The following is a 27441-nucleotide window of genomic DNA, read 5'->3' as shown; positions in this document are numbered from 1 at the left end:
ACATCAGCTCCAGGACGGCTTCTAGCACCAGTCGGACTCAGTTAAAATCCTCGCAGCTTCATTGACTAGCTGTGTGACCTTGCACCAATCACTACCCCTCTCTGTGCCTCAGTTTCTTCATCTGTAAAATGGGGATCATAATAGTACCTCTCTCAAAGGATTGAGGTGAGGATGAAAGGAGTGAATCCAGGAGCATGGCTAGAAGAGGCAGGGAATGCCTCCTAGACAATAGCTATTTTTGCAGCCGGACAGATCTGGGTTTGGATCCTGCCACCAGTGCTAACTACTGTGTGATTTTGAGCAAGTGCCTTGACCTCTCTGCACAGCTGTTTCCTCATCTGGAAATGGGCTTGGTAACAGTCCTGGCCTCCACAGTTGGCAGTGTGCTTCTAGTAAGCAGGACGTATGAAAGGGCAGAACCCCCGCCCTGGTGCAGAGTAGGGCCTGACGACGGCGTTAGGGTCCGTCCTCCCCAGAGGCCCCTCCTGGGAATGGCAGAGGGTGGGGGGGTGCTCTGAGGCAGGGTGCCGCCCTGCCCCCGCTCCCCCTCCCCAGCTGCCCCGCCCCAGCTGTGACGGCCTTGTCCCTGCCTGTCTAAGGGGCAGGAAGGAAGTGAGGAGGGCAGCCAGCAGCTTCCCCTTTTCTGCCCTGCTCCAGGCCCTGGGCTCTTTCCCCCTCAGAGCCTCAGCGGAGGGGACGACAGCATCATGGCCCCCCGCCCGTCTGCCGTCCGCCAGACCTGCTGCTGCTTCAACGTCCGAATCGCCACCACTGCCCTGGCCATCTACCATGTGGTGAGTGTGTGGGCCCCGGGTGTGCGTGTGTGTGTGCCTCTGTGTGTGTGCATGTGTGTGTGGGTGTGTGTGTGTGCGTGTGCTTGTGTGAGTATGTGTGTCTGCGGTGACCCCTCATCTATGGAGCCCGCAAATGAGAGAACTCCTGCTCCCCACCTCTCTGGGGGACCCTGGGCAGATGCCTGTCCTGCTCTGGGCCTCAGTTTCCTCCTCTGTCAAATGGCTGGGGGACCCTGGGGGACTCCGCAGGAGTGAGCAGTAGGGGAGCAGGAATCCCCTTTCAGGCAAATGTAGCTGACGCTCACTCCGAGGCTGGCTCCGGCTCCGTTTCTGCCTCTGTGAGAGGGACTGCACCAGCTGGAAGGTTATTTGTGAACAAAGCCAATGGCAGACGCGAAAGCGCTTTGGAAGCCAGGGTTCTCGGGAGGAACGTGGGCTGTGACCGTTTGACCACGATGTGAGGTCCGCAGACACAGCCCTGATTCTTCCCTTGGGTCCTGGACAGACCCTGGGCCACTCCGGGGGACGAGAGGCGGGCAGCTCCACTTTGCGCTTCCAGTGGGGAGGCAGGGGCTGAGTCCTCTTAGCTTCCAGCTTAGTCAAACCACGGCCTTCCACCCACTAAAGAGAACTCCAGACCGGTGCTGATAATCAGGGTAACTCGCCCAGCCTGGCTCTCATTGGGCAACTTGAAGTCGCAGCTGTCACTGGCTCCTCCTTTCCTGGTACTCACAGTGTGGTCGTGGGCAAGTCCAGCGTCCTGGGGCCAAGGCTCCCCCTCTGCCTGGGGTGGCTGAGGGTCAGGGTCCTTGTTCTATCCTGCCTAGACCCACCCCGCCCCCAAACTCCTGGCCAACCGGTCCCCTCCAGACTCAGATAACTTCCTCCTGGGGCAGCTCAGGGCCTCTAGTTAACAGTGTTCCCATGAGTCTGGAAGGCTTCCTCAAAATGAGCCTAGATTCACATGCTGCAGTGGCGGCTGTGAACTTAGACCTGCCTGCCTCTGCTTCCTGTCACAGGCAGAGCAGGCAGAGCTGTGGCAAGAGCCTAGCCTTCAAGGGGGTGATGCTGTTCAATGGTTAGCACACGGCCTCTGGATCCCGACTCCTGCATGTAAATCCTGGCTTCCCTGCTTCCCAGCTGTGCAGCCTTGGGTGATTTACTTAACCTCTCTGAGCCTCAGTTTTCTCATTAAAAAAAAAATGGGGATGTGAATAATCATACCCATCTGATAGGGTCTGTTGTGAGGCTCAGGGAGTTGATATACACAGAACATGCAGAACTGTGCCTGACGCACAGGTGAGTGCTTTATTATTCGTTGTGCATCAGACATGGCACCTGCTGTCAGCATTCTTTGAGTCAAGCTGTCAGATTCAAGGACTCTAGTTTTGATGGGAGCAACTCAGAGGTTGTTCTGCCCAGCTCCCACCAGGGCAAGAGCTGAGAGAAGCAAAGTACCCTCTGGGTGTCCATGTACCCTGTCTTTGAGGACTTAAGCTCTGAGACTATGCAGCATTCTTGGGAGGACAGCGTGGCACGCAGGGACATCTCACATGTAGCAAGTTCCTGGGTCCTCACCCCAGCTCTGCCACTAACTGGCTGTGTGGCCTTGGACAAACCTTTCTCTGGGCCTCAGTTTCCCTTTTATAAATTCGGGGTAAGGTGATGTTGACTGGCTCAGAGGTCTCCAACTCTGACGCCTCCAGGGTCGGGGCAGGACGTGTGAGCGACAGCAGGGGGCAGATGGGCCTGCAGTGACCTTGGGAGCCCTTACTTGGCCCACTCTGCAGCTGCTCTCTGTTTTTGCTGATTGTTGCCACGAAGGATTGTGGGTCCTGGTGGCCACTCTTCTGATGTTTAGAGAATAAGGAGCAGGCTTATTATTATTATTATTTTTGAGACAGAGTTTCGCTCTTGTTGCCCAGGCTGGAGTGCGATGGCACAATCTCAGCTCACCACAACCTCCGTCTCCTGGGTTCAAGCAATTCTCCTGCCTCAGCCCCCTGAGTAGCTGGGATTACAGGTGCGTGCCACCACGCCCAGCTAATTTTGTATTTTTAGTAGAGACGGGGTTTCTCCATGTTGGCCAGGCTGGCCTCGCACTCCTGACCTCAGGTGATCCGCCTGTCTCGGCCTCCCAAAATGCTGGGATTACAGGCATGAGCCACTGCACTGGGCTAAGAGCAGGCTTTTGTGTCACATCTTCTGATGTTTCAATGGTAGCGATTGAGGCATGGTAGAAAAAAAATCTCTGTGCTGGCCAAGTTGAATCCATTTGCAGGCAGTGTGGGCCCAGAGGCTGCCCTGCAAACTGCACTGTGAGGCTGTTAGGTTTTCTTGTTGATCGTGCCATCCGATGTCCTCACCCGTAAATAGTGTTGTGAGATACAGTCCCTGCTCACAGAGCTGAAGAATGTGTGGGCCCAAGCAATCAGGGAAGACTTCTTGGAGGTGGTGTGGGAGGGAGAGTTTGGCTGTGGGCAGGATGGAAGGGGAGGAGAAACAGGTGAGCAACGGTATATGTTTTTGGCTTGTACAGGGACATAAATGAGACCAACCTGGAGTTTGGGGAGGAAGTGATAAAGGTTTTAATTGACAGGCTAAGAATTTGGACCTTCCTGTACTGCACCATTGATATTTTGGGCTGCATAATTCTTTGCTGTGGGGGACTAAATAATGCGCTAGAGGAAGTTGAGCAGTATCTTGGTCTCTACCCGCTAGATACGAGCAGCACTGTCCCTCTCCCCACCCTGCCAGTTGTGATAACCAGAAATGTCTCTAGTTATGGGGCCCAGCCTCTCCCAGTTGAGAACCAATGCCTATGAGTGATGAGATGTTCTAGAGCAGGAGAAGGCATAAGAACAGAGGGGTGTCCTGCAAGCTGTGTGCTCAGCCCAGGTTATCTCCAGGCTGTGGTCCTCGGTTGACTCCAGTTGGAGGTTACCTTCCTGCTCTGCCCCCAAAAGAGTCCTCTCTCCTTCCCAGAAAGGGCAGGACCTGGGGGTTTTCCCATAGCCTAGCAGTTGGTAACAGGTGCGCTGACAGGACTTTGAGCATCAAGATGGAAAAAGAAGCTGTGGTCCAGATGTGTCAATAGCGCATGCTGGCTGTCATCTGGACCCAGCCATGGGTGACGACTCTGCACATTATGAGCTATTTGTGGACTTGACACCTCTGGGGAGGGAGGGTTAAATTGGGCCCTTGCCATCCTGAGACAGTGCCACGCTCTCCTGAGTTATGGGGACATTATTACAGGAGGACGCTGTCCTGTCCAATGAAGGAAGCCTGATCCGTGGCTTTGGGCTTGGGAGCCTTCCTTGGGATGTCACTCGGTTTGTGCAGAGGGTTCTCTGGGTCATCCAAACTTGCAAACTTTGGGAAGCCGGCAAACTTTGTTTCTTTTTAAAAAATTTGTCCTTTTTTCCAAAGTTCAGTAACTTGCCCATCTTTTGTTGTTTTTGTTTTGTTTTTAAGATATGGGGTCTTGCTCTGTCACTCAGGCTGGAATGCAGTGGTGCCACCACAGCTCACTGCAGCCTTGAACTCCTGGGTTCAAGGGATCCTCTCCCCTCAGCTTCCTGAGTATCTAAGATCACAGGCGCACGCCACCATGCCCAGCTAATTTTTAATATATTGTTTGTAGAGATGGGGTCTCACTATGCCCAGGTTGGCCTCAAACTCTTGGCCTCAAGTGATCCTCCTGCCTTGGCCTCCCAATGCTTTGGGATTACAGGCATGAGCCACAGAGTCCAGCCTAGAGAAATTTCTTAAATTGGTCTCTTGGATCCTGGCTTTTTGTCAACCTGAAGCATGTCCTAAGTCAATGGCAGAAAGTGGGCACCCCCAGAAGACCCTTTTGCCCAGCAATGTCTCCCTCCCTGACCCCTCTTCCCCAGGGTGCCTGGCATTCCACTGTTAGAAATGCATTGTCTGGATTAAAAAACTTAACACCTGCTATGATTTCACCAGTGTAGAAACAGGATACGTCAGAACAAGGCCAGGAGGAAATGTGGCTGCGTCTGCGTTCTAGGATGGCGAAAGCTCTATTGCTTTTAGTTTTTTGTATTTTCCATATTTGGTACAATGAGCACGTACTCAGAACGGTTTTAGATTTACGAAAACACTGCAAACAGAGTACAGATAGTTCTTGCATCCCCGGTGCCTGGTTCCTCTATTGCTAACATCTCAACGTTAGTGGGGTACGTGTGTCGCAATGGGCCAATGAATATTCGTGGGCTGTTAGGAACCAAAGTCCACGCTCTGCCCCTATTTCCCCAGCTTTCCTCCTACATTCTTTTTCCGTTCCAAGATTGCATCCAAGGTGCCCATGCTTCATGCTTCCTTAGGTTCCCATCGGTATGATAGTTTCTCGGGTCTGTCTTGTTTTTAATAATCTTGACAGTTCGAGGAGTAGGCGTCAGGCATTTTGTCAAATGCTCCTCAGTTGGGACCTCTGGCGGTTTTCTTATGATTAGACTGGGAACGTGCTTTTGGGAAGAAGACCACAGAGGTGACATGCCAGTCTCAGAACATCGTACTAAGAAGGGTTCTGCCAACTTGACTCACCACTGTTGCTGGTAACGCTGAGTCCCGGCTGAGGTTGCTCCCTTGTAAAGTTACTGTTTTTCCTTCCTTTCCGTGCTGTGTATTTCAGGAGGAAGTCACTGTGCTGCTCCATGCAGCCCAAGTTTGATAAATGGGGAGTGCGGCCCACCTCCTTCCGGGCAGCGTAGCTACATAAATTACTTGGAATTTCTCAAGGAGATTTGTCTGTTCTCCCAGTTTATTATATAAATAAATGATTTATTTATGTCACAGGGACTCAGGGACCTTTATTGTATGCTTTTGGTTATAATCCAATGCTACTTTACTTTGTTGCTCAAGTACGCTACTTTTAAATTGGAAAAAAAAGTAAGGCTGGGCATGGTGGCTCACACCTACAATCCCAGCATTTTGGGAGGTTGAGGCAGGTGGATCACTTGAGGTTAGGGGTTCAAGACCAGCCTGGCCAACATGACAAAACCCCGTCTTTACTAAAAATACAAAAAATTAGCCAGGCGTGATAGCGGGAGCCTATAATCCCAGCTACTCAGGAGGCTGAGGCAGGAGAATCACTTGAACCTGGGAGGCGGAGGTTGCAGTAGGCTGAGATCGTGTCCCTGCACTCCAGCCTGACGGAGTGAGATTCTGTCTAAAAAAAGAAAAAAGTAAGGCATTTAAACCATAGTATTTGAAGAAGGGGTCTCTATTGCCTGACACGGTAGAGATACGTACTCCCATGTCTTTCTGTGCTCAGCCCCAGGCCAGGATACAGCCCTGATTCATTCAAGGCATCTGTCCTTGAGGGGTCAGTTTGCCAAGGAAAAACTGTGACAAGGACAACGATGACACTGCTGGCTATGATGGGGCACAGATGTGGGGCTGGAGGTTGGGATTCGGGAACAGCTTCTTGGAGGAGGTCTGAGTCCTAAGGATGAGTAGGGCTTTGCTTGGGGAAAGAGGCCATGCTGGGAAAGAAAGAGGCCACGCGGGCAGGGGGAGTAGCATGAACACCGGCTTGAAGGGGAAGGACCTGCGGTGCTTCAGAGACCTAGGAAGTTTGCCAAGCTGAGCTAGGAGGGGTGGCCCACGTGGTGTGTGGGGGAAGACGGTGGAGTGGTCCCCAGGGGTGAGACCTGCCCAAGTCCTTTGCCTTTTTTTTTTTTTTTTTTGAGACGGAGTTTCACTCTTCTTACCCAGGCTGGAATGCAATGGCATGATCTCGGCTCACCGCAACCTCTGCCTCCTGGGTTCAGGCAATTCTCCTGCCTCAGCCTCCTGAGTGGCTGGGATTACAGGCACACGCCACCATGCCCAGCTGAATTTTTGTATTTTTAGTAGAGACGGGGTTTCACCATGTTGACCAGGATGGTTTCGATCTCTTGACCTCGTGATCCACCCGCCTCGGCCTCCCAAAGTGCTGGGATTACAGGCTTGAGCCACCGCGCCCGGCCAGTCCTTTGCTTTTGTAAGCTTCATAGCTAAGAAGCTGGATCTCTGCTTGGCCCATCTGCCCATTTTACAGATGAGAAAACAGGTCCAGCAGGGATCCTGACTTGCTCCCAGACACATGGGGAGGTGGGGCAGGAGCTTGCTTCAGGCCCTGATGCTGGCACATAGGTGTGTGGAATGATCCAGAAAGTGGGCAGATGAGCTCCTTCTCTGGCCCATGGCTGGGTGGTGTGCCTGTCTGGGAGCCCCTGCCCTCATCCAACCCCACCATTCATTTCTTCTTTATGGTCCAGTTCACAGGAAGCTTCCTTCTCCAGGAAGTTCTCCTGATTTGTCCTCCTTAGAACTAATGGGGCTCCTTTCTCTGCTTCACTTTGGGTGCAGTGATTCGTGACTGAAAAGAACACAGGCCCATCTCCATTACTCACCAGTGATGTGACTGGCGCAGGCGGGCACCTTTGTTATCTGAGCCTTGCTTTCTTCATCTGTAAATGGGGACAATGGTCCCTGTCTCAAAAGTGATCATTTGGAGGAAGCCCCAGGGAAGCCAGGTGGGGGGCTCTCGAAGTTAAGTACCTGAAGTGGGCTGTGGAAGAACACGAGGCCCCCCTCCCTTTTTTTTGAGAGTGAGTCTCGCTCTGTCACCCAGGCTGGTGTGTAGTGGCATGATCTCAGTTCACTGCAACCTCTGCCTCCCAGGTTCAAGTGATTCTCATGCCTCAGCCTCCCAAGTAGCTGAAATTACAGGTGCACGCCACCACTCCTGGCTTTTTTGTATCTTTAGGAGAGACAGGGTTTCGCCATGTTGGCCAGGCTGGTCTCGAACTCTTGACCTCAAGAGATCCACCAGGCTCGGCCTTCCAAAGTGTTGGGATTATAGGCATCATGCATCATGCCTGGCCCCTCTTCCCTGTTGAAAGTTCATCTCTTTGGGGTTGGAAAAAGGGCCCCAACTGCCAGGTGCAGAAAACCCTGGGTGAGAATCTGTTAGAACCCCCAGGCTGGACACAGAGGCCGTGCTCTCTGCCACCGCAGCTATGTTTCCTTCACGGAGGGGTGAGGAGGCTGGTGGGGGAAGGGTGGGAGTTGTAGACCCTCCTCAGCATCAGAATGAAGCTGTTCTCACCTCAGGGGTGTGAACCCAGCTCCTAAAAACAGAAGGCCCCATGGCCTATCTCCTTGAGAGTAGCTGCCGGGCCCAGCCTAGCCTGGCCGAGACTTCTCTGTTGCCATCCTGGCCCCGAGGCCTCCAGGAAGTGTGGCTTTTATTTTGAGGCTAGAGCAGCGGCCTGGAACCAGGACTTTGCTGTGAGCTCACTGTGAGGCGAGTGTTGGTTTCCCAGGGGACCCCACCCTGCCAGGGGAAGTGAGGCCAAGCACCCCCTCATGAGGCAGGAAGCAGCGCCTCTGCCCTGTGCAGGGGTTGCTCGGGACAAAGCACCCCTCCCCAGCCTCAGTTTCCTCCCCTGTCAAGTGGGGTTCAGTAACCCCCATTTGTGGCACCTGACACATGGCAGCTGCCTCCGAGGCCTCCATTTGACAGATGAGGAAACCAAGGCTCAGAAGGGCAAGCGACTCTGCAGCCTGTGTTAGATAAAGAACCGGAACGGAGCCCAGGTGTCTGCTTCAGGCAGAGGCAGGGAGGGCAGGCTTCCTGGCAGCCACGGGATGGGTAGGGGTCGGTTCTGCCATCCCCAGAGCCTTGTTCTGAGAAGCACAGAGCTGATTTCAATTTTACCTGTAACATCAGAAAAATGTGGGACTAATGTTAGAACCTGTCTCATGACACTGGCACAAGGGTGACCTGAGTGTAGGGTTGGTCGGCACTCCCCATCTGCAGGTTCCACATCCTTGGATTTCGAATTGACATACTCAAATGCAGGACCTGCGATACAGAGGGCCGACTGTCTATGTTCAGAAAAGGACCTGGCATCTAATAAATGCACAATACTAATAGTGTCAGTATTTATTGTCACTGTGGTGGGTCTTTACCCTGAAGATGGAAGTGATGGCTTTGGGGAATCGTTTGGGGAGTTGAGGGTGCTTCCCCAGATATCTAGGAAGTGGAGGGTGACAAGGCCTTGGGTTGCACCTGGAGGCTAATTCTGAGCCCCCCACCAGCTGCTCCTAAAGGGAGATTTGGTAAGCTACCCGCCAGCCAGACTCTCTCTGCTGCTGGGATTCACTGGCACCGTTTGCCTTTGTGGCAAAGTTAGCCCCTAGAGCTTGGTCGCAGCCGGTGCTGCAGGTGACAGCCTCCTCCGGCTCCACCTGAGCCGTCTGAGCCTTGGCTCTCTAGGCTTTCACATGAGCCGTCACGTTTCCTGCATGCTCTTCCCCTTTTCCCTCCATCCCCAGAGTCCCCACCCCTGCCAAACCAGGGGATCCTTGTGTTCTCCCAGGACCTGCTGTCATTTACTGAGGCCAGCTGCGTGTTGGGCGCATGGATGACCCCAAGGTCATGTTCCTTGCAGGAAACTGCAAGGAACGGCTTGCAGTTTCCTGAATGCATCTCACACACACTGACCTCTGCTCATGCCCTTTCCTCTGCCTGCAGCACTCTTCCCATTGCTCTTTGGGGGAAATCTCCAAGATTCACCTCCTCTGAGAAGCCCTCCTTGACTCCCACCGTTGGACCCTGAGCTCCCAGTGTTGATGCAGAGCCCTGTGTGCTGGGTCTCTGTGAGTCATGCTCTCTGGCCTGGGTGCTCGTTTGGGTCTTGACCCAGCCTGATTCATCTTCACGGTCCCGTGGAGCCTGGTACAGTAGAGGCCAACCAATCTCTATTTTGTTTTATTTTTGCAAACCTTTCCTTGATGTATAATTTACCTATAGAAAAGCACAGTTATCATAAGTGCACATCTTGGTGAGCTCCTACAAAGTGAACACACCCATGTGACCTCCACCCAAACTAAGAAATCAGACAGGACAGGCACCCAGGGCCCCGTGACCCCTCCTCACTGGTGCCCCACCCGCACTGACTTCTGCCCATATGTGTTGTTCTAGAGCACATGCATCCGTAGAACTACGTAGAAATGAAATTCTGCGGCACGTGTTCCTTTGGGAGGGCTTCTTTCTCTCAGCGTTACGTTTGGGAGCTTCGTCCTTGTGGTTGCGGGTCGCTAACTCATTTTTTCCATTGCTGTGTGTACTCCATTGTATGAATCTACCACAATGCATTTGCCTGTTTTCCTGCAAAAGAATGTTTGGGTTGATCCCAGCTTGGGGCTATTATAAATCAGGCAGCCGTGGCCACCAGGCTTTGTGCTGGGTGTCCGCACACAGGCGCCTCTGCTGCTCAGTTCATCTTTCTGAATCATCATCTTTGGCGATTTACTTCTCACACCCACTCCAGGAGGTGGATGGATTCTTCTCTCCCTTCTACAGATGAGGGAATGTTACAGATGAAGTAACGTGGCCAGCCCAGGATCCCACAGGGGATCAGCAGATGCGCCGGGGTTCTCACTGAGGTCTGGGAGCCCCAGAGCCTGGTGGAGGGAGGAGGGGATGAGGCAGAAGTGGGAGGGAGGACGAGGACTGCTGAAGAGTGAAGAGAGAGAGAAGCCAGGCTCTGGGGAGTCGGAGGCAGAGGGGCTGGGCTGCTGCTGGGTGCATGGCCGTGGGAATGGGGGTGTCTGGTGGTATCTGGGTTGGCTCGAGAGGCGGGTGGGGAGACAGTGCTCTTGGGGGGCTGGCCCCCACTATGCCACGCCATAATTGGTGACCAGCAGCACACGGTGGGGGAGGGAAGCTTTCTCTTGACACATCTGACTCCCTCTGACATCCTCCTCCCAGAGAACCCAGGGAAAACAGGGTGGGCAGGTGAGGTTGAGGGGACTGAGCTTCAGGGAGGGGCTGTTCTAATAGTGATGATGGTGGAGTATGAGGCCGTAGGACCCAGGGTCAGGGTGGAGCAGCTCTGAGGGGGAGGGACAAGGGAGGGCTGTGGCACTTGGGACCCATTTGGCAAACCGCATTGTCTGTTGGGAAAGGTTGAAGACAAGCTTGGACCTCACTTCTGTGCAACCTCTGCCCTGGGCGTTCGCATTGGTGGGAGGAGCCAGTGAAGTGAATGGACAGGAGAGTGTCCATACTCCCACTGGCACGATGCTCACTGACGCTGGGTCCTTCCTCTGTGACCTTCACCCCCTGAAAATCTCAGAGGGTGGGGCTCTGCCTGTCTGCTTCTGAGACGGTGAGTCCTGGGCCTCAGAGACTGGGAGAGAGTGAGCCTGCTCTCCTGCAGAAGGGACTGGTCTTTGAACCCCAGAATCGGGGGTTCTGGTGTCATCACCACCATCCACCTCATCTTCCTTATCACCGTCCTATCCTGATGTCCCCACTGCCATCACCTCCATCGCTGTCATCAACATCAACAGCAGCATCTCTGGTCATCACTGGCATCACCATGCCAACTCCAGCAACATCCCAGCAGCCACTCCCCGCCTCACGGGGTCACATGGCCAGTCCCCCGCGGGCAGCACCTGCTGTGCTGTTTTCCCGCCTACCCTCCGACGTCGCCGTCCTTATTGCCCTGCCATGTTCAATACTGCCCCACCTTCCCTGGTTTCCCTCCCACAGCCCCTGGCCCCATTCTTTTAGCTCGAGCTGTTGCTTGCCGCCAGGAAAAGAAACAGAACTCCTCCCGCCCCCTGGCCACTTCCCTGCTGGCCAGCTTGGGGAGGCTGTGTTTGTCATTAAGAAAGAAGGGCTGGGTGCAGATGGCCATGAGAACTGAAGCCAAGGAGGGGCAGAAGGAAGAGGTGGAAAGCGGGGAAGCAGAGTGGGGGTGGGAAGGTGGCTGAGCATGGCTGGGACTGCAGCCTGAGCCCTGCTTGGAGGCAGGAGGACAGAGCTGAGTTTGCTGCAGCAGTTTTGCTGTGTGACCTTGGCCTGGTCACTATCTCTCTCTGGGCCATACTTTTCCACCGGTAACATCCTCTCTCTGAGGGAAGAGACACCCCCATGCCTTGTGAGTTTCCCTGAAGGGACTGAGACACACCTGCACCGCCAGGCCTGTGGCCTTTGCACTTGATGTCCCCTCTTTTGGAATGCTTTCTTCTCTTCTGTGTTGGAAAACTCCTATTTATCCTTCAAAGCCACGCTCGTGGGTTTCCTGTTGGTGAAACTCTCCCTAAGGTTTTTAGACAGCGATGCTCTCTCCCTCATCAAGGACCCCAGCCCCCTGCGGTTCTCTGTTGTGGCTCTGAGCACACCATTCGAGCACCAGATTCCCTGGAGACTGCACACCAGGGTCAGGGCTCGTCTAGACAGAGTCTGGAGGCGGCAGGTGCTCAGAGAGTGGTTACTGCCCACAGGTAGCAACCACCACCCAACTGTGCTTGCTTATGGCGCGCCTGTTGTGTGCCCGGCTCTGTGCACAGCACGATGCTATAGACCTCAGCAATCCTGTGAGGCGGGTCAGTGATTATCCACATTCCTCAGATGAGGAGCCGAGGCCCAGAGAGGTTAGTGGCTGGCTCAAGGGCGCAGAGCTTGCTGGGGGACCTGGGACATCTGACTGCGGCACTCAGCTCTTATCTTCACGATCTCACCAGCCTAAAATGAAGGAACAGTGGGTGAAAAGACGCTGTAATGGGGGGACAGGTGGGTGAGGGCATGCTGTCTGCCTGGGCATTGTGGGAGGACAGAAGGCCTGTGCCTGTTGTGGGATGGCTGGGATCCTGAGGTCACGGCCCAGCCGGGCTCTCAGAGCTTAGGGAGAAGACAGCACTGCATCCAGGTGGAAACGGGCATGAGGGGACTGCAGGGGCTGGGGGCCTGGAAGTGCTGACTTTCTGGGTCTCCAGGTCTCGGCATACTCTGTAGGTCGGCCAGGCACTTTCCAGGAACTAGTGACAGCTGTTGGTTAGGGACGTGGGTGGGGCAGCGAAGGCCTTCTGGGGGGCAGGGTGCAGGCCCTGGGGTGGCTGGGGTGGGGAACCATGGGTGGCCTGGGTGAGACATCCTACAGTGGGTAGGAGCTCCACCCTCCCCGACCCTCCTGCATGGCCCCAGGGGAAAATGAGGGTGACTCTTCTCATTGACCAGCGGTGGCAACTGAGGCCAGGGAGAAGCCAGAGCCTGGCCAGGGCCACATATCACTCAGGCAGTGGAGGAGGCCTCCTGCACACCCGCTGCTGTCTCCTGAGCTCTGAGTGGCCGGGGCTGGGGCTTGGCTGCCAGGGAAGTGTGGGCAGATGGCCAGAGAGATCCTGGAGCCCCAGGGCAGCCAGCCCAGCCTTGTGGGGAGCCCTGGACCCCAGGAGAGAGGCAACAGGGTTCCAATCCCAGCTGGACCACGTGACACAGGACACACGAGTTCCCTCTCAGCCTCCATTTCCTCATCTGTAAAATGGGAAAATGTCTCTTTTGTAAAATTTTGGGAGATTGCAGTGCAAGCCTGTGTGTATACAGGTCTGAGCACACAGTAGGTGCCAAATATATGTGAGTTCCTCTCCATCCCATGTCCTAGAGAGCCACGTGCGTTCTCGGAGCCGAGCTTCCTCCCTTTCTCCTGGGTCAGAGACTGGCATCTTCATGGAAGGTTGGGATCCCACATAGAGTCTGAATCAGGCTTTGAGGCTGCCTCGCTCTGTGACCGTGGGCCGGTCCCTGCCCTCTATGAGCCTCGTGGCTCTCATACAGCAATGGGGACAAAGTCTTCCCCCATCCCCCTCCGTAGGGTTGTTGAGAAGGTGAAATGGGGTGAGGGTGAGCCTGGGTTTTAAGTGCAGGTGGTTTTCACAAAAGTAGAAATACCTCTGGTGCCAGGTGCTCAGGCTGAGGGGAGGGAGAGGGGAGCGCAGAGGGAGAGGAGATGGGGGTGCCTCTCTGCCTCCACTGAGGTGCGGCGGGGAAGGGTCAGGCCTCAGGCAGAGCTGGGTGGCCAAGAGATGCTGGGTAGCAGAGGGAATTGGCCAAGATTTGAACCCTAGCCCTACGTATGACCAGCTGACCAGGAGGCCTTGGGTAAGGCCCTGGGCTTCTTGGAGCTGCACTTTCTTCATCTGTGAAATGAGAGTGAAAGTCTTAAGAATAGTCCCTTTGCTGGGTAGTGGGACGATCACCCAGCATGGAGTTCGGCTGTACAAGTGCCCCCTTCTTCCCCTGGGGTGGTTGGAGGGGCCGCAGGGCAGTAAGGGAGGCTTGGAGGAGAACAGAGGAGTTTTGGGGTACTTGGGGATGAACAGAGGTCTCTAAAGCCGGGTAAAGGTGACCTCAGGGCCTCAGGATGACAATATTAGAATTTCTAAATTTTTCAATCATATAATTTTTTAATTTCTGGAAACTTTTTAGTAGATGTTTTATGAGGTTCATGATAAACTAGGACACTAACACATGCGTGTCATTTAGAAATGAAGAAAAATAGAGGCATGTGTTCAAAAGGTTTTACCGACATAGGGGCATGATCAAAATATCTAAGTCCTCCAGGGTTCAGGCTAGCAGGCTTTGAGGCATTTTGGGGGTTAGGGGAATGGGAAGGCACCCAAACAGCACTTGGGGACTTGAGCTGTGTCCTCAACTTGCTATGTGTCCTTGGGCGAGCCACTGAACCTCTCTGAGTTCATAAAACAAGCCAAGGGAGCTTCTAAAACAAGTAGGTGTAGGCTCCTAGCAAGCGGAGGTTGAGAAGGTCTGATTCTAAGCTTCGTTCCAGACCTCAGATAATCCTGGAATCTTGGGACTTCAAAAGTCTTCTCATATCACAGCTGATAGATGCTCATGGTCATTTTCTAAGCCCTGCAGCAGCTCCCCGTGATCTGCTTACATACTCCTAGGAACAGGGAGCTCAGCACTTCAGGTGACACCCAGTTGTGTGTTGGACGGAGCTGTCATCTGCCTCCCTTTCTCCTTCTCTCATTCAAGGTGAAACTGAGAGGACAGGGGCTGCGGCTTGGCTTTTAGGGGCAGAGGAAGGAGTTTTTCCCTCTCAGGGCTGTTTCCTGTGAGTGTCAGCCACAGCCCTCCCCACACCTACCTTCTGCTCTGGGTGGTCTCCACTTTCCCGGTGAGGCAAAGCCTTTCCGGCTCGCTCTCCAGCAGGTAGAGGGGGCAGTTAGAGCATGCACCCTGCTCCTGGCACTACTGCCCAAGCACATAAGCTTGCGCCAGCCAAAAGCAGGTTCTCTTTGCTGAGCACCCCTGCCAGTCCCTGAGCTCAGTGCTTTGCAAATATAATGCAATTTAATCTTCACCAAATCCAGAGATTGTAATTTTCCAGATGAGGAAACTCAGAGAGGTTAAGTGACTTGCTCAAGGTCACACAGTGACCTGGATTCAAATCCCTTTTGATCTGACTCTGGAGCCCAGCTCTTCATCACTTTTCTGTTCAGTCATTTTCCACGCCCCTAAACAGGATGTAATGTGGCAGGAAGACAAGTTGAGACCTGTGTCTGAGCTAAAAAAAAAAAAAAAACCAAAAAACAGAAAACCACACAGTCAGCAAGGGGGAAACAGATGGTGGTGGCTGGTTGCCTGTCAGCTGAGCATAAGTTACCAGTGCAGGGCTGCCTAGAAAGCCAACGTAAACTTAGGGTTATATTAATAGAGATAGGGCACCCACTAGAAGGGAGGGGACAGTTTTCTTGTTCTTTATGTGGTCAGAGGGTACCTGGAGAACTGCATGTTTGTCATAGGGGAAAGGTGGAGGGCTTGCTACAAGGACATGAACACACATAAGGTGTGTGTTCCCCATGGCCGGAAGCATTTAAGTAGAGGCTAATGGCATAGCATTCCTGCATTGGTTGATGGGAGGCATGGACAAGGTGTCCTCCAAGATTCTTCCAAGCTGCAGCTTTGTGGCTGGGCTTAAGTTGTTTCTAGGGCCACCCAACACAGGCCTATCAGATTCGCCTCTTCCCCATCATTCTTAGCAAGGGTCCTCTGAGGGTGTGGGGTTCATTTGTTCACTCATTCATTCATTCCGCAAATACAACAGCTAGGGCAGTGAACAAGGAGACACACAGGCTTTCCCTGCCTGGAGCCTATAGTCGAGTGGGGGTAATGGTAATAGCAATAGCCCAGGTTGAATGCTCACGATCTGCCAGGTACTTTGAGTGAATTATCCCATCTGGCCCACCACAGTCCTATGAGGGAGATCTTATTATTCCCCGAGGGGTCATGGGAGTTGGGGATTCAGGGTTAGATGCTCTCCAGGGCCCTCCTGGGCCTGTGTTGATGATTCCGGGAAGCTCCAGGGTGCTCTCTGATCCCCAGAGCCTGTCATTACAGAAGGCTGCAGCAGAGGGGCATTCAGCTTCTACCCCTCTACCTCACTTTTTTTTTTTTTTTTTTTTTGGAGACAGAGTCTTGCACTGTTGCCCAGGCTGGAGTGCAGTGGCACAATCTCAGCTCACTGCAACTTCTGCCTCCCAGGTTCAAGTGATTCTCCTGCCTCAGCTCCTGAGTAGCTGGGATTATAGGCGCTCACCGTTGTGCTGGCTAATTTTTATATTTTTAGTAGAGACGGGGTTTCGCCATGTTGGCCAGGCTGGTCTCGAACTCCTGACCCTGTGATCCACCTGCCTCAGCCTCTCAAAGTGCTGAGATTACAGGCGTGAGCCACCATGCCTGGCCCACTCCATCTCTTTAATTCTGACCTTCGATAGTAATAGCTACCACTCTTACTGAGAACCGGGCCTAAGGGCTCTCCTGAGACAGTCTCATTTACTCCCCACAGCAGCCTCTTAAGGGAGCTTACCAGCATTATCCTCATCTTGCAGATGGGAAAACCGAGGCACACACAAGTCAGGTAGCTTGGCCAGGGTCACACAGCTGGAGAGAGGCCGACCCAGGATTCTGAGCATGGGCTATGTGTGTATGAAGGCCACTCTTTTGTCTGGGATGCCCTACTGAACTGGCATGCCATCTGCTCCAGGATCCCCACTACTGGCTTCCCTGCTGTTCACCACTAAAGTGGGAGGCGCCGGTGGGGGGCGTGGTGCAGGCCCAGCTAACTGACTCTTTGCTCTGTCCCCAGATCATGAGCGTCTTGTTGTTCATCGAGCACTCGGTGGAGGTGGCCCATGGCAAGGCGTCCTGCAAGCTCTCCCAGATGGGCTACCTGAGGATTGGTAGGTGCAGGGAACACCGGTGGGGTGGCGGTGGGAGAGCCCTGGCCAGGGATAGCCAGGCTGGGGTTGGGGGTTCTGCTACCTCTGCATGGGCGATGAATGACCGCTGGCAATTTCATCTGCAAATGAGGATGTTTCACCTGACCCCACCCACTTCTGCAGGTGGTGAGAGCCTATGGAATGGTGCTTTGCAATCCCCCACCAGCTGGTAGACAGCCTATAGTTCTGCCTAAAGCCGTCAGGGGCTGCTCATGACACTAGAATAAAGTGGAAACTCCTCACCATGGGATGTGGCCCCTGCCCACCCCTCTGACAGCATCTCCCTGCAATTCTTCCCCCCACACCTTGCTCCAGCCACACTGACATCACCCACCCTGTCCCTGCCACACTGACCTCACCCACCCTGTCCCTGCCACACTGACCTCACCCACCTGTCCCTGCCACACTGATCTCACCCACCCTGTCCCTGCCACACTGACCTCACCCACCCTGTCCCTGTTACACTGACCTCACCCACCCTGTCCCTGTTACACCGACCTCACCCACTCTGTCCCTGCCTCAGGCCGACTCCTCACCACTCTCAGGCCAATCCCCAGGGTTGCCTTCCTCGGCCTCGCCCTGGCTGAAGTGGACCCCAGCCTGCACCTCCAGCCCAGCCCCCTCTGTCACTTCCTCTTGTGCTACCTGCGATGCTCTGCTTTTGTCTTTGGACCCACTCCAGACTGAGGACTGCGTTAGGGCAGACCTGGGTTTTCCTGTGCATCCTCATGTCCTCACGCCAATGCTTCCCCAAGTGTGGTCCTGGGAGCCTGACTGGGGTCCCTGGGGCACCCCGAGCCCCTCACTGCTGTCCTTGCCTTTCAGCCGACCTGATCTCCAGCTTCCTGCTCATCGCCATGCTCTTCATCATCAGCCTGAGCCTGCTGATCGGCGTGGTCAAGGTGAGGGCTCAGGAGCCCCACTACCCCCTGCTCCTTCCTGTTATTCACACCTGCTGGGGCAGTGCTGGGTGCCGAGAGGGTGGGAGGCGGCTATGTTAGGAGGTCCCACCTGCACGCTGGAGATCGTCACAGTTACCTTTTGGAGAGCCACGTTTCTCCCTGAGATTCCCTGGGCTGGTGGCCTCCGTTTCCTGGTAACATGAGCCACCTGTGGTGGGCTATGCAGGTCACCCATGCTTTGGTGAGAACTAGCCGACAACCCGCATCCTTTTAAATGGCACATGGAAGCAGGGATTTTGAGAGTGAAAGAGGAAGTGTTGTTTTTGGGGTGAGGGAGGGGAGAGAGCACTGGATTTTGTAATGGGTGAGAGGAGCCGAGGCAGAGGAAAAGTAGGTTGCCCGCAGCTCCATCGGTGCAGTGACGGGCGCCAGCACCCTGAGTGGGACCCACGCCCTGGAAGGCCCCCAGGGAGCTCCTGGTCTGATTGGGGAAGATGGGCCCTCGGAGAGTCAGGGACAGTCTAGTGTGACAACGAGAGGCGCCCGGGCCCGAGGCAAATCTGGTGGGAGAGTTGAGACGAGCTGCAGCTCAGGCCTGCAGAAGAGGAAGCCGCTGTCCCTTGGCCCCCCAGAAAGGCAGGAAGCCAGGGTCTCACCACATAGCCATGGGAGTAGGAACCAGAAAGAGGGTCCTTCCTGTGCAGACAGGGGCCTGGCTCTTGCAGGGCTGGAGGAGTGGGGAGGTGATTTGGTGCTGGTTTGGAGTGCGTCTACCCTGCCTAAAATGCCACCGCCCACTCCCCTTGCTAACGCCCACTCTCTCGGAACCCAGGCTCCCTGGCATGGCCATGTGCATGGTGCGGGGTGGCTGCGGGTGCTTGTGCAGACACTCAGATGGTTCAGCTAGAGAAATGGAGCAGGTGGTCCCTGAAGACTCTGAGATCAGCCAGGGTTGTTCTGGCTGCCTCTTGAGTGATTTCAGATGACCACATGAGACACCAGGAAACTGTGGTTTGTGTGTTTTTGTCTCCAGCTGTGGGTGCACAGGAATGAATACTGGTCATGGTGGTCACTTGCTTTCAGTTGAAGGAGAGGGACTTCAGCCTCATTCTGGCAGGGCCTCTTACCGTGACTTTGCCCTCCTGGGAGTGGCCCATGGAGGGAGGTTCGACTGTGTGCAGAGGCAGGGGAGCTGTCTGCTGCCTCTGGGCCTTCACTTAGCTGGTCCTTCTGCCTCCAGTGCCCCGCCCTTCCCTCCTGCTCCATCCTAGTCTCCTTCCCTGATCTAGCCCTGGTGTCCCCACCTCCAGCAAGTCCTCTCTGATCCCTTCTCCTTTGTAAAAGTGCACAAAGCCCTTCCTTGCTGGGTTCTTGTGAACAAATTGACCCAAATCCTGCTATTGAGCCCCAACCGAGGGGTATGGTCCCCTTATGTCTCCTGGGACACCCAGACTCTTCTCATTTAGGGCCTGGGTCTTATCCACTCCCTGTCCCCAGAGTGTCACTCAGAGGAGGGTGACCTCTACTGAGGAGGGCAAGGAAGATTTGGGAGAGGGTGGGAAAGGCTGCCTGGGGCTATCGGGCTGGGTGGAGGAGTGTTGGTGCACGCGGGGATACCTGCCAGTGCTGGGCTTACCTTCCAGAACCGGGAGAAGTACCTGCTGCCCTTCCTGTCCCTGCAAATCATGGACTACCTCCTGTGCCTGCTCACCCTGCTGGGCTCCTACATCGAGCTGCCTGCCTACCTCAAGTTGGCCTCCCGAAGCCGCTCTGTGAGTACTCAGCCCCCGCCTCCCACCTGGCCAGCAGAGCCCCGGCCTGGCGTGGGAGGTGGGAGGGGGCCAGACACGGGCCCTGGGCTCAGGCGGGGGGAGGGTAGGAACCCTCTTCCTAGCTGGTGTCCTACCCTGTCTCTGAGCCCCTCCACACGGCCCCAAGTTTCTTCCTCTGTGGAATGTACCTGCAACCGCATCTCATCCACATGCCTCGTGAGGGTTGGCATCAGGGGTGCTGTCCGTGGTCAGCACTCTGTCAGTGCCGCTGGGAGTGGATTGACGCCCGGGGAAAGGGCACGTGTGCTTTCCGCCCACCCCACCCCCGTCCCCAGTGTTATTTCTTCTTTGGAACCAAGTTGGAGAGAGAAGGAGAGGATGGTTCATGCCAGTGATGAGCACCCACTGTGGGGTGCTGTGAGTGCTGCTGCCAGCCAAGGACAAGGTCCCCCAAAGCTGCTTTTCACATTTCCCCCAAGTGTCCTTGAAGAGACTGAGGGACTACATCGTGGAAGGGCCCTGGCCTGGGAGTCTGGAGACCCTGGCTCTAGTCCTGGGTCTGCCACTGGCCCTTGGTGTGAACATCTGGGTGTCCGCGCCTCTGTGCACAGGGGACGAAGGTCGCTGATGTCTGTAGCTGAGACAGTCTCTCAAGTAACTGGGACTTTAACTGCTGCTCCTTATTCTTCCTCCTCGTATTTGTCCTCCACAGGGCCCCTCCAAGGTCCCCCTGATGACGCTGCAGCTGCTGGACTTCTGCCTGAGCATCCTGACCCTCTGCAGCTCCTACATGGAAGTGCCCACCTATCTCAACTTCAAGTCCATGAACCACATGGTGAGTCTGGGGCAGGGGTCCATGCTCATTTGCTGGCTGCATGGCATCCAACAAGTTATTTCACCTCTCTGTGCTTCAGTGGTTTGGGCTGGGTTCCCTGGAGGTGGAACGTTGTGAGGAGATTCTTGTGCTGGTGATTTATTGAGGGAGCCCTCTCAGGAAGAAGCTTGTAAGGAGTGAGGAAGGCAGGTTCGAGAAAAAGAGGAAGCCAAGCAAAGGCGCGGCTGTAGGAGCAGCCTGCATGATCCCAGAGAGGGGCTTGGCATGTGAATTGCAACGCAGAAGTAATATCAAGTTTTATTGCTGTCTAATGAAGTATCCCTAAACATCATGTGTGAAAGCAATAAGCATGTATTATTTCACACAGTTTTGAGGATCAGGAGCTTGGGAGTGGCTTAGCTGGGCTCTTCTGACTCAGGGACTCTGGTGGGGTTGCACCCAAGATGTCACCGAGGGCTTGATTAGATCTAAAGGATGCACCCCTGATGGCTCACTCACAGGGCGTGCGTCCTTTTCCTAATTCCTCAGCACGTGGACCTGTAGGAGTGCTGCTTGAGTGCCCTCCTGACATGGCTGCTGGCTTCCCCAGGGACTGGTCTGAGGGAGAAGCAAGGAGGAAAGGCAGTGTCTTTTACATCACGTCTGCCACATTCTGTTAGTTAAAATTGAGCGCTAAGCCCAGTCCACACACAAGGGGAGAGGAAATAAACACTACCTTTAGAAGGGAGGAGTCTCAAAGAATGTGTGGAAGTATTTGCAAATGACCAGAGGCAGTCTCACCAGGGCGAGTTCCCCGGCATCAGTCACTGGTTTCAAGCTGCCTCTAGGGGAGGGGATGTCACCTCCCAGGTATTAGTGGATTAGGTGGCCCTGATCAGCCAAGATGACCTTCTAGAGAAGGGCATACGTGTGGCCCGTGGGCAGCCAACACCCGCCAGCTGGGGATGGGCAGGTGCACCCACCTGGGAAGCAGATCTGGGAGGCAGTAGCCCCTTCGCTTTTCTTGGTTGGCCCGTCAGTGGGATGGGGCTGAGGGTAGACCTACTTCCTAAGGCTGTTGTGGCAGCCCACCAAGGTGACGGCTGTGCCACACCGCACTCCTGTGTGTGTGGAGGGTGGGATCGTTATTCCTGGATGTGTGGGTGCTGTTAGAATTCCTTAGGGCCAGAGATGTTGATGTGGCTCCCAAATCTGTTGCAGAATTACCTCCCTAGCCAAGAGGGAATGCCTCACGACCAGTTCATCAAGATGATGATCATCTTTTCCATCGCCTTCATCACTGTCCTCATCTTCAAGGTGAGTGGCCCCTGCCCTGCGGCTCTGGGAGGGGTGGTGAGGCTGTGCTGGGCCCAGGCCTGCCTGTGCCCAACTGTCAGAAGCAGGGCCACGTGTCCCCATGCCTCCTCCCCTGCTTTTAGCTCCTTTCTCTTGCTTTCCCATGCCAGCTCCTCTGACTTTACTTGGGATCCTCTGGGACAGCCCATTCAGGGAATGTGAACCTGTGAAGGCCACCTGCGTTCAGGTGTCTAATTCCAGCTGTCTGGAATTAGATGTGGACTGACCTGGGCTTGAATCCCAGCCCCACTGACACTAGCTGTGTGGCTGGTCTTTAGCAAGTCACTTCTCTCTGGACCTCAGGGGCATGATGAGTCTTGCTTTGCCTGTGTTACAGTTGTATGTGATTCAGGCATCAAAATGTACCTGAGATCATGTTAATAGAGGTTTGGTGATGAGAAGGAGGGAGGGGAATGGTCTCATTCTTCTCTGGGGTGGTCAGGCCCAGAGGATACGGTCCAGTTTCAGGTCCCAGGTCTGGGTGATGGTGAAGCACTGAGTGTGTTCATAGCAGTGCAATCAGCAAAGTGAAGAGACAAGAAAATGCTGCCACCTTAGGAAGTCAAACTCCGTCCCCCGCCACCCCCACAGCAAAACCCAGCAAAGACCAGAGTGCTATTCAGCATGGAAAATAGATGACTCAAGGGGGACATGCTTGCTGTTTCTTAACACCTGAAGAACCCTCATGGGGATTTCTCAATTACTTGAGGCTAGGGGTTCAAAACCAACCTGGGCAACATAGCAAGATTCTGTCACTACAAAACATAAAAAAAAAAATTAGTCGGATGTGGTGGTCCGTGCCTATAGTCCCAGCTACTAGGGAGGCTGAGGCGAGAGGATCGCTTGAGCCTGGGAGGTTGAGGCTGCAGTGGGCCATAATTGTGCCACTGCACTCCAGCCTGGATGACAGAGTAAGAATCTCTCTCCAAAACAAAAACCAAAAGCCAAAAAACTACGGATAAGTAGAGAGAAGGCAATCACTTCGTCATCTACACCCTACTCAGAGACCGTCACTGCTGACAGCCGGGTGCATTTCCTCCCAGCCTTTCTGTGCTGGTGGGTGGGCATCTGCAGACCCCAGCTGCTGCTTCCATTAGGTGAGCAGTGTCTGCTGTCACCTAATGCCACCTGGAAACAGAAAATAGCCCCTTTTAACATCTTCTCCAAGAACTGACCTAGCACAAATGCGCTAGTGAGTGTGCAGTAAGAATGCCCCTGCAGCTTCCTGGGGAAGTCAGTGTTGGGTTTCCATGACACTCTCTACTGCAGGACCCCTCCCCAGGCTCCACCACACAGCTCCGTCACACAGCTTCCCTTCTTTTTTCTTTTTTTGAGACAGAGTTTCGCCCTTGTTGCCCAGGCTGGCGTGCAATGGCGCGATATCGGCTCACCGCAACCTCCGCCTCCTGGGTTCAAGTGATTCTCTTGCCTCAGCCCCCCAAGTAGCTGGGACTACAGGCTGTGCCACCATGCCCAGCTAATTTTTAAAATATTTTTAGTAGAGACAAGAGTTTCTCCATGGTGGTCAGGCTGGTCTTGAACTCCCAATCTCAGGTGATCTGTCTGCCTTGGCCTCCCAAAGTGCTGGGATTACGGGCGTGAGCCACAGTGTCCAGCTCCACTTCTGTTTTTTGTCCTCCAGAATGAGGGGATTCCCTCTTTGACCCTCATTCGGCCTTGCTGGCCTTCATACCTCATTCTTTGTCATTCAGTAGCTCCCTATGTCCCCCTGCCCCACCTATGCACCCATCAGGGACTCCATCAGACAAGACCTTCCAGTACGGTACCCTCTCCTCCTACTCAGGGGGGATTTGGGGGTTTCCTGTTGTTTCTTGAGCTCGCCCCTTGGGATTTTATGCCCCACCCTGAAATCTTCTGCCCAGTTCTTACATCAACTTGCATCAGCTGATGGATATTTGCTAATTGTTCCTCCTTTGTAAACATGGACCGATACTGCATGGGCTGTTTTGTAATCTGCTTTAGAAAACGACATATCAGAAGCAGTTTTGAAGAGAACGTGTCCCACCACCAGCTCTGTTTCAAGATAGGCAGGGCTGTCTCGGGAGGTAGTGAGCTCCCATTTGCTGTGGGCAGTCAAGCAGGAGCTGTGGGACTATTGCTGGGGAAATTGGAGGGTGGGCAAGAAGCCCCCCAAATGCCCTTGCTCTGTGATGTCTACGGGGCAATGAGAAAGGCAGTACCTGGACTATTCTGGACTGGCTGGCGAAGAACCCTAACCAGAAGGAGAGGTCTGAGCAGGAACAGCTGGATGCTGCTTCTGGAGAGACTGGTGGCTCCTGGCTGGCATTGTCCCAGGCCTGCGGGAGAGTCAGAAGGATGCTGAGCAAAGCACAGCCTGACCTGCGCCTTCTTCCAGGTCTACATGTTCAAGTGCGTGTGGCGGTGCTACAGATTCATCAAGTGCCTGAACTCGGCTGAGGAGAGGGGCAACTCCAAGATGCTCCGGAAGGTGAGTGTGGCTGCGGGTGGATCCCGGCCCTGCCGTTCACTCCCTGTGCCATTTGGGTCAAATCTCTTTCCCTCCCTGGGCCTCGGTTTCTCTATTTGTAAGATGAGGGTTGGATCAGAAGAAATGTGACCTCTTTCAGTTCTGATAGTTTAAGATTCTATTCACTCACTCACTCATTCATTTATTCATTATTTACTGCTTCTCACTCTTGGCTAGTCTTATATCTATTCCAGGGCGTGCAGAGAAAACTAAGATGCCACCTCTACCTTAGAGGAGTATATAGTCCAGGGTGAATTCAGACACATAGATACAATTACAACTTGGTGCGAAGCACAGGGATAATAAGCACTGGCTTCTTCTTGGGCATCAGGGAAGGCTTCCTGGAGGAGATGACAGTTGATTGGTCTTGGAGGGTCAATGGATATGAGATAGCTGGGAAAGAAGGGGCTTTCCAAGAAGAGAGGATGGGGTGTACTTGGAAGCTGCTTATTGGAAAGTGATGGTTTAAATTTCTGGTAACTTACTTTCGTCACCTGTAAGGTGGAGGTTGCATTAGTTAAGACACTTTTGGTTGCAAGTGGCAGAAACCCAACTCAATCTGACTTAAGTAACAGAAGGAATTTACTAGCTCACAGAACTTAGCAGTCACACGTAGGTCTGGCTTGGGCCTGGCGGAGTCCTGACATCAGGACATGATCTCATCCTCTCTATCTCTTGACTCTACTTTCCTAGATGTTGGCTTCATTTTCAGGAAGCCCGTCCCTCGTGGTGGCAAAATGGCTGCCAAAACCCCTAGGCTAACATCCCATCCTCTCAGTAATCCCAGCGGAAAGAGAAGGTCCCAGAAGTATGTCTGATTGGACCAACTTGGGCCATAGGCCTGTGCTCAAACCAAAGACTATAGCCAGGGTGATAGAATTCTAACTTGAGTGGCCAAGTCCGGCCACCCTACTGGATCTGAGGGATGGGGCCAGTTCTTCTGAAGGTATATGGACTGTAAATGTTTTCCCAAGGAAAATGGCGCACTGCTTTCAAAATAAGGGGGTCTTCATGCTGAACAGGCAAGTGTGTCCACCACTGGGAAGTGTACCTAACTCATGCGGGCAATGTGTAGCACATAGTAGGTATCCAAGACCCATCCTCATCCTCATCATCATCATCATTTTGCCAGAGGTGGGAGTTTGGGTCCCATGATCCCAGGCTGGAATTGCGGGTTGTTCTTGACCATACTCAGCCCTCATCTCTCTGTCTCTCCCAGGTGGTCCTGCCGTCCTACGAGGAAGCCCTGTCTTTGCCATCGAAGGCTCCAGAGGGGGGCCCAGCACCACCCCCATACTCAGAGGTGTGACCCTCACCAGGCCCCAGCCCCAGTGCTGGGAGGGGCGGAGCTGCCTCATAATCCGCTTCTTTGCTTTGGTGGCCCCTGTGGCCTGGGTGGACCCTCCCGCCACGCCCTGGCTGACTCCAGGACAATCTGCTTGTGTCTCCCTTGCTGGCCTGCTCCTTCTGCAGGGCCTATGGGCTGCTCACAATTGGGTCAACGCTATAGGCTGAATCACTCCTCTGATCTCTCAAAAATTCAGCCCCCAACAATGCTTGGTTTATTTCCATCGGCTCTGACACTTGTTTAGATGATTGGTCACTCTAAAGTTGGTGAGTTTGTTAAGTAACTATGAACTTGATCAGACCAGGCAAGCAACTGACACATCAAAAACCTACTTGTCAGTTCAGTAAAACAATTTGGTCAAACAACAGTTTATTGCATTGATTTATAAATAGCTGCCAGTTCAATAGCAATTTAATCAAGTAATCATCAGTTAGCCGGCCCCCATACATAAATATATATGTAATCAATTTCTTCAAGTAGCTTGCTTAAATGATAATCAATTAGCCAAGCATGAGTCGTTTAGAATACCGATAAATAGAATACATAGACTAGTGATAAAATTCAATTTTAAAAATCAAGTTAGCCTCTAAACCATTTAATTCAAATGAACCCATCAACTGGCTGCCACCTCTGTCCAATGTAGGACCTCTGAGTGGCTGTATAATCGTTAATTCAAATGAAATTCATTTAAACAGTTGACAACCTGTCATTCAAGGTTAGCTCCAGGAAATAACAGTTGTTTCAATCATAAAGCAGCCCCTTCAAATGCGCGATTCTTCGGCTGACGAGCTGTCATTAACAGTCCGGTGCTCGCCCATTCAGTCCCTCTGTGGTAGTGCAGCTGCAGAGCAGTGGATTCCATGGAAGGGGTCAGCTCAGTCACAGTCATTTCAGTAAGGAGCTGCCGTCCATTCCCAGGCCAGGCCATCACCGGCCGTCCATTCACTGGATTCAGTCATAGGCGAGTCAGTTCTGCCCGAGGCTTGTGGTCAAGCAGAAATTCAGCCCTGAAACCAGGCACATCCTTTCACTGAACTAAACCCACAGGTTAGTTCAGTCAAAGCAGGCAACCCCCTTGTGGGCACAGACCCTGCCACTCGGGTCACGGCGGTGGTGGCAGCTGGGGAGGTTTGGCCCCAATGGCCCTCCTGTGCCTGCTTCCCTGTGTGCCGGGGGGAGCTGACCTGAGGTGGAGACCACGGAGGCAGGGTCTCTGGAGTCTGTGGGCGGGGGCGGAGCACAGAGGGAGCAGCCTCTGCAAGAGCTCCCCAGCAACACCCCCTTGTGTAATTGCTTTGTGTGCGACAGGGAGGAAGTTTCAATAAAGCAGCAACAAACTTCTCTCTGGCTCGTGTGCTTCCGGAAATACAATGTAGGGAGGGTGGAGACCTGCCTTCTACCTCCACCACTCCCAGGACTCACCCATACCCTACACCCACATACCATCCCTACACTCACGCCCCCAACACCCACACGCACCAACACACACATGCAAATCTCCCATACCCACATACCATCCCCACACTCACACCCCAACACCCACACCCACGAACACACACACAACACCCCATACCCACATACCATCCCCACACTCACACTCCAACACCCACACCCACGAACACACACACACAACACCCCATACCCACATACCATCCCCACACTCACACCCCAACACCCACACCCACCAACACACACACACAACACCCCATACCCGCATACCATTCCCACACTCATGCCCCCAACACCCACAGCCACCAACACACACACAACACCCCATACCCACATACCATTCCCACATTCACGTCCCCAACACCCACACCCGCCAACATACACACCCAC

At 53.8% G+C, this 27441-nt stretch overlaps 1 protein-coding gene across 1 annotated transcript; it reads left to right on the top strand.

Annotated features, from left to right (window-relative positions):
- The first annotated feature begins 598 nt into the window (after positions 1-598).
- On the top strand, positions 599-26943 carry LAPTM5 (lysosomal protein transmembrane 5). Its single transcript, XM_032246660.1, has 8 exons — positions 599-794; positions 16769-16862; positions 17727-17803; positions 19447-19575; positions 20288-20410; positions 21611-21706; positions 24123-24215; positions 25474-26943. Exons 1-8 carry the CDS (start codon positions 708-710, stop codon positions 25561-25563), a joined length of 789 nt encoding a protein of 262 aa, XP_032102551.1. The 5' UTR covers positions 599-707; the 3' UTR covers positions 25564-26943.
- Positions 26944-27441: the final 498 nt, after the last annotated feature.

This window comes from Sapajus apella, unplaced genomic scaffold, assembly GCF_009761245.1.
Source record: "Sapajus apella isolate SASKATOON/1434 unplaced genomic scaffold, GSC_monkey_1.0 scaffold62, whole genome shotgun sequence".
Taxonomy (NCBI): domain Eukaryota; kingdom Metazoa; phylum Chordata; class Mammalia; order Primates; family Cebidae; genus Sapajus; species Sapajus apella.
Note: the sequence above shows the minus strand (reverse complement) of the source record. Positions and strands in the feature narration are given on the sequence as shown.

What these genes read in the sequence shown, in the direction of transcription:
- LAPTM5 (XM_032246660.1), top strand. Translation starts at nt 708, where the DNA reads ATGGCCCCCCGCCCGTCTGCCGTCCGCCAGACCTGCTGCTGCTTCAAC. An exon ending in TGCTGATCGGCGTGGTCAAG is followed by an intron (nt 17,804 to 19,446) that starts GTGAGGGCTCAG and finishes CTTACCTTCCAG; the next exon opens with AACCGGGAGAAGTACCTGCT. An exon ending in TGGCCTCCCGAAGCCGCTCT is followed by an intron (nt 19,576 to 20,287) that starts GTGAGTACTCAG and finishes TGTCCTCCACAG; the next exon opens with GGCCCCTCCAAGGTCCCCCT.